Raw genomic sequence first — 6,924 nt, 5'->3', positions numbered from 1 at the left:
GACAGACAGACACACATAGAGAGACATACAAAAAGAGACACATACATGCACACAGACAGAGAGACAGAGAAAGAGACAGGAAAATCATGAGACAGAGACAGATACATAGAGAGAGAGAGAGAGAGAGAGAGAGAGAGAGAGAGAGAGAGAGAGAGAGAGAGAGAGAGAGAATAAGAGAGGGAGGCAGAGAGAAAGAGAGAAAGAGGGAAGGAGGGGGAGAGTGTTCAGGTAAGTGAGTCAGAATGCCCAGAATTGCTGTCAATAATCCCCTTAGTGGTCCAAGACTGCTTCCAGATCTCACTTGGATAACCCTACATTTTTTTCCCTTTCATTTCTTCCCTCCCAGACCTCAATTTATATACCAGATAAAAGAAAGAAAATAGAAAGAATGAAAAAACATCGGAAACAAGCTTGTGAAAGAAGTTTGCCCAGCTCAGAATGCTTGTCTTCCATGTTCTGGACCAAATGAAAACTTGGTTTTCTTACTGTCTGGAAGATGGCAGTCCCCCTAGCCTGGAGAGAAGTTTTAAGGCAAATTCTGGGAAAAGGAAAAATTATTCAACAATTGGGAGTCTGGGGTTGGGAGCACAAAGGCAATGGCTCCGGCCAGCCCCGTTAGGATGGCTCCTCGAAAGTTGTGTAATGATTTCAGGAACACTTCCGTGTGCCCAGACAAGAACATCCCATATCTTTCTGGTTCTTCTCCCACCAGCCACCCCCACTTTGGCTCACAGTACAAGGTAAGCCAAAGGACAGAGTACACAGAGCCCTTCTTCAGCTTCTCTTGGCTTCTCTCCCTCTGTCAGCGTCTCCAGCATGGTCTTGGGCTTTCTCCTGTGGATATTTCTGCTCATTTCTCAGACTAAAGGTAGGATTTCAGCTCATTATCAGTGGTTTCTGCCTATGTCTTTGCTTTTGATTGGATGTCTCCTATGGAGTCTCACGACTTTGGGAATGAACTATTCAGGAAATCAAGTAATCAATCAACCAGCCAGCCTATATATATCAATTGCCAGTTATATGTCAGGCATTATGCTGGGAGTACAAAACCAACAATGGGATGGTTCCTCTGTCAAAGAACTTATGATCTGGAAAGGAATATAATATAAATAGCTACAATATCCATATAAAATAAATCCAAGGTTGTTTTTGAGGGAAGGGAGCTATAATCAGCTCCTCACCAGTATATCATGGCTGGCCTGGAATTAGCAGTTTCAAGAACCTTCTCAGCTGCTTCTGTTCATCAGTGATGGCAGAAATCTCCATTTAGCTGAATTGAACAAAACGTCAAGGTTAATGTAGGAATAAAGACATGAATAAAAAAAGAAGTCATTCAAATGGTAAACATGACCTTGATTATGATTATGATTATAGAAGTTAAAAAAAAAAGGTAAAACAAAACAATATACTAGCAACAAGATGAAGAATGTGCAGGAGAGCTTTGGTGACCAAATGCTTGTTAATTTATTTTTCTTTTTACTTTTAAAACATTTTATTTATAACTTTTTTAATAGTTGTTTCCTGATTTATCATTGAATCCTTCCCATGAAGAAAAGAAAACCATTTAGGCAAAACCAAATAACAAACTTATGGTATTTGAGTGAATTTATTTTTTTTTCATTATCTGTGGTTAAATGGAAAGTCCTTGAGGCAACAATCCAAGCTTCATGGGATCGTGATTCTTTCTAATGAGCTAGCTTACTTAAAACGCAGTCTGGTATAATGGACAAAACATGAGACTTGGGTTAAATTCTGCCTCGGATGCTTATTAGCTATATTTAAGTCATTAAGGCTTTCCAAGCTTCAGTTTCTTTGTGTGTAAAAAGAGGACCATAATATCCTCATAAAATGATCAAAGGATCATTGCTGTTCGGTCTAGTCCAACTCTTTGTGACTCCATTTGGGACTTTCTTGGCAAAGACACTGGAGCAGTTTTCCATTTCCTTCTCTAAATTATTTTGGAGATGAGGAAGTGAGGCAAGTAGAATGAAGGGGCTTGCTCCAGGATGCACAGTTAGTGGGTGTCTGAGGCCAGATCGGAACTCAGGTCTCCAGACCAGAGCTCTACCCACTGTGCCAACAGCTACTTGATCACAGCACCACAGATCTGGGATGCAAAGGGACCTCAGAGTCCAAGGGAGTTTAAGTGACTTGGCCAAAGTGACCCAGGTAATGAACATCTGAGGCAGGATTTGAATTCAGAACCTCTGAATTCGGAGCTATTGATCTTGCCCCTGTGTCATGTTACTTCCTTGAAAGTAACTTCCTCAGCTACTTCGTATCTGAGAGAGAGGCTGGTGACTTTGTGCAGCTTTCCCTCACTTAAATCCAATTTATTTACAATTCATGACATATCTTTCCTGATATCATGGTCCTCTTCAAGATGGAAGATCAAGAAACAACCTGTGAGATGTAAGTAGTATTAGTTGCCTTACTGAGGACCAAACTGGATAGTTTCAGTTAGATGATGCAATTGCTCCTTCCCTCCCTCTCTCCCTCCCTCTTTTCCTCCTTCCTTCTTCCTCCCTTCTCCCTCCCTTATTCCCTTTTCCTTCCTCCTTCCTCTCTTCTCCTTCCCTCCTCCCTCCTTCCTTCCCTCCCTCTCTCCCTCCCTCCTTTCCTTTCTCTTCCTTTCTTCCCTTCCTCTTCCTTTCTTCCCTCCCTCTTCCCCCACTCCCTTCCTCTTTTCCTTCCCTCCCTCCCTCCTCTTTTCCTTCCTTCTTCCCTTACTCCCTCTCTCCTTCCCTACTTTCTCCCTCCCCCTCCCTCCTTCCCTCAATCCCTCCCTCCTTCCCTACTTTCTCCCTCCCTCCCTTTCTCCCTCCCTCCTTCCTTCCCTCCTCTCTTCCCCCTCTTTCTCCTTTCCCCCATCTTTCTCCCCTCCTCCCTCTCTTCCTTCCTGCCTTCCGTCCTCCCTCCCTCCCTCCCTCTTTTCCTTCCTTCCTTCCTTCTTTCCTTTATTTCCCTTCCTCTGTCCTTCCCCTCTTCCCTTCCTCCCTTTCCTTTTCAGTCATTATGAATATTAAAATGCTTATGGATGTCAGATACTATCACTTCCTGCCTTAATCTATATAGTACCTCAAACACCATTACTCACAGCATATTAAATGTTGAATGCTCTAGAGATTGAGCTGACTCTGAGGAGAAAATAAATAAATGAAAGTTGTTGGAGGCTACTTCAGGTAAGAAGGGAGTGTCTAACTTTTTCTTGGATGACTACCATGTTTTAATTAAAGCAATAAGGGAAATGAAATTTAAAATGTGCTTCTGCCATGCCCATGTGAAGACTCCAACTATTTCTACAGCAAAGGTGGTCTCCCTGGTTTTGAAACTAGACCTGGGAGCTATGTCTTCTTGCTGTGGCAATGCAGATGTTGTTGGGGTCCAGTGCTTCCAGAGGGTCATGGAATCACAGATTTCAAGCTGTAATGTAATTTAGAGGAAAAAAAATCCTAATCCTCCAATTTGACAGGTGAAGCTCATGGAATTTCTGTGATTTGTTCTAAGACATAAAATTAATATGTGTCAGAGTCTGGAACTTCTGATCCCTGATCTCCCATTTCCCCCATTTCTTTCCCACTACTCTTGATGGGATGCAGAAGTCCAGATGACCTGCTTTGTCTCCCAGGAAATGTAAAAAAAAAGTTTTGTCTTTCACAACCAGGACACTACATAATAAAGGCACGTATCATTTGTTCTATGGAAGTTTCAAAAATCCAGATTCATGGGTCTCTCTAATCCAGGGGTTACTTTAGATTGAAAAAAAAAAACCTTCAGAAAATCTTTGAAACTTAGAGTTGGAGGACTCATATACACAGAGAGCTGTTTTTCTCACTCTTCTTCTTCTTCCTTTTACTTTTTACTGTTGTTTCAAACTTTTCTTGCCTGGCATTCAAGGCCATAGGTAATATGGGGCTGCCTTAGATTTCTAGCATGGTAGAAAGGCTGGATGGTACTTAATCTAACCCGTTTGTTTTATAGATAAGGCCATTGAATAGAAGAGTAACAAAGAGACTTGTCCAAGACTACCCAGAGCTGAGGACTGATCCCAGCTTCTGACATCAGATGCACTCTTTACTAGGGAATCTCTGCATGCTATTGCCTTCATGTAGTCTACACTCTGGTCAAAATGAACTATTCTCTATCTCTTGAACCCGAACAGTGCCTAGACTCTCCTCTCTCTCTCTTTTTTTAACTTTAGACTCTTTCCTTCTCCTCCTCTTCAGTAGCTGAAATCACCAGCTTTAAAGCCTGGCCCAACTTGCGCCAACTCCATGAAGTTTTCCAAGCCAAGTTATTCAGTGCTGAATGAGCACTCAAAGCTTCATCTTTGAGCTTCCTGTGGCACTTTCCATACCTCTTTCATGATTTATGATTTCTGTACATATATGACATAATAATCATGCATTAAGGATTTCTCTTATGCTGTTCTGTGCTTGTACTGAATCCTGGGAATTTGATACAGAAAGGTGCCATGTCTTATCGGAACTTTTTGTCTCTCTAGCTCTTCTCTCTCTAGCTATCCAGCACCGTGTTTTGCCTGTAACAGGTGCTCAGTAAATGTTTTTATGTTGATAACAGTTGCTCAGTAAATGTTTTTGTGTTGAACGGACCCAGTCCAGCCTCCCACACATTGCAGAAGAACCTACTGGAGGCAGTGAGCCAACATACCACACAGTTCCTGAAGAGTTTGACTTTTCAGGTCAAGAAAAAAGAAAATACACTCCTTTTAATTTGGAAATTATCAAAGATCTGAAAAAGGCTTGCACTCACCCTCCTTGGGTGTGATTTCTAAATAGGATTGAGCTCCGATCACTAAATTTTCCACACTTCCATTGATTGGATCATGGCTAGAAAAAACTAGAAACATGGCTAGTTGCTGTTCTTTAACAAACCCAAAGATTGCCGGGGACAAATGTAATTCTTGACATGTCAGAGTCTGGGACCTGAGAAATGGAAGTAATCCATGTGGAACATTCAAATTCCTCTTGTGATTTGTACCATGAAGATAATATTTTCAAAGGGCCAAAATGCATTCATAACATAAAGACACACTCCAGTATAGTCTTGTCCTTTGGCTATGTGACTTTCAACAAGTCACTTTTTTCTATAGGGGTCCTAATTTTCTCATCTATAATGTGAAAGAATTGGGCAAGATCGCTGCTAAGTTCTGTTGTAGAGCTTTTTGAATTTGTGTTAAAAATAATAATAATATTCTTCTCTTCTCTTCTTCTACTAAACAATTTAATTTGATAAGTATTTGTGAGGGATACAAAGTTCAAGAGAAAGAGTTTCTAGCTAATGAATCATTTCATTAATGATGCAAGTAATAATTTATAAAAGTCATCAGTGACAATCTCAAATGTCAAAGACCCCTCATGGAACCCACTCCATGTTTTATATGCCCTTGGAAGAGTAGGTGTTGTTGAGGATGGCAATCAATCCTGATTGATTAACAATTAGTAAGAAGAATGAATATTATAGTGAGAGATTGACCTATTCTAATGAGGAGCTGAGGGTTATGACTGCTCATTCAATCTTGTACAAAGGGACTTATTTCTAACCCAGTCTACTTCACTTTGAGCAATCTAGGCAGAAAGGGAATTCGCTTCTTCTCAGACCTTGTTTAATGGAACACTTAAGAATGGAATTCACCTTAAATTAAATTCTTTGAAGGTTTTGTAGTTGAATGGTGCAACAACTGCCACCAAAGATGGATTTGAGCAACCAGGATTCATTCAGATACTGAACAACAACCAGCACTCTGAAAAACCTGGTCCTAATTCAAGAATTGGTCATTAATATAAGAGAGAAATAATAATTTCTCTCACTTATATTAAATATCTGCTCCATGTCATATATTTTATCAATTATATTGGATAACAAGAGAAAACAAAAATAATCCTTGTCCTCAAGGACTTTCCATTCTACTGGTGGAGAAGTATGTATACTGATTAGTGTAATATAAAAGTATTTACATTTTATAATAATAAATATATAATACAAACATAATGATAAATAACATAATTTATAAGTAAATATATATAATATACATTATTATATATGATAAATATTATAATAAATATAATAATAAATGTAAAATGTATATAAACTAAATGCAAAGTAATTTCAAGAGGGATTCAGTACCAACAATTGTATGAGGGTGGACCAGGAACCAGGAAAGTAAAAATGTCATTATCTGAAACACTGGCTTTGACTTTTTTTTTCATGGTTGTTATTTCTGTTTGTGTTGTTTTAGTCAAAATCAATGTAGGTTTCTTGGTTCTGCTTTGCATCCATTCATTTTTCATGGTTCACTGAATTCATTACATTCACAACTTTTTTTTACAACATGATAATATTTCATAAAGGCAATAGATGGCACAATAGATAGAGTTCTGAACTAGGAGTCAAGAAGATATGAGTTCAAATCCAGTCTTATACACTTACTAACTGTGATCCTCATCAAATCCTCTGTGTATAATTGTAATTTTGGAGAGCAATATGGAATTAATTATTCAAGCAAAATAATCAATATACCCATACTCAAACTAGAGATTCCACCATTGTGCATATACTCCAAGAAGAAAATTTGTAATATGACATTTAAAAGGATTTGAGAGACATTATTTCTGGATTATCTAATCATTGTATTAATAAGGCAGCAGAGTATTAATTTTTTTAAAAATAACTTTTTATTGACAGAACTCATGCCAGGGTAATTTTTTACAGCATTATCTCTTGCACTCACTTCTGTTCCAATTTTTCCCCTCCTTCCCTCCACCCCCTCCCCAAGATGGCAAGCAGTCCTTTATATGTTAAATAGGTCACAATATATCCTAGATACAATATATGTGTGCAGAACAGAACAGTTTTCTTGTTGCACAGCAAGAATTGGATTCAGAAGGTAGAAATAATCCAGGA

At 38.9% G+C, this 6,924-nt stretch overlaps 1 protein-coding gene across 1 annotated transcript in view; it reads left to right on the top strand.

Moving 5' to 3' along the window:
* Nucleotides 1-620: 620 nt before the first annotated feature.
* The window catches only part of ADAM7 (ADAM metallopeptidase domain 7), a 130,351-nt gene continuing 124,047 nt past the window's right edge, over nucleotides 621-6,924 (top strand). The window contains exons 1-2 of the mRNA XM_051973505.1: nucleotides 621-740; nucleotides 4,582-4,702. Of these exons, the coding sequence (XP_051829465.1) occupies nucleotides 621-740; nucleotides 4,582-4,702 (241 nt within the window). The remainder of the gene's footprint in view (nucleotides 741-4,581; nucleotides 4,703-6,924) is intronic.

Source organism: Antechinus flavipes, chromosome 2, assembly GCF_016432865.1.
Source record: "Antechinus flavipes isolate AdamAnt ecotype Samford, QLD, Australia chromosome 2, AdamAnt_v2, whole genome shotgun sequence".
Taxonomy (NCBI): domain Eukaryota; kingdom Metazoa; phylum Chordata; class Mammalia; order Dasyuromorphia; family Dasyuridae; genus Antechinus; species Antechinus flavipes.
This window is presented reverse-complemented; position numbering and strand designations above follow the sequence as displayed.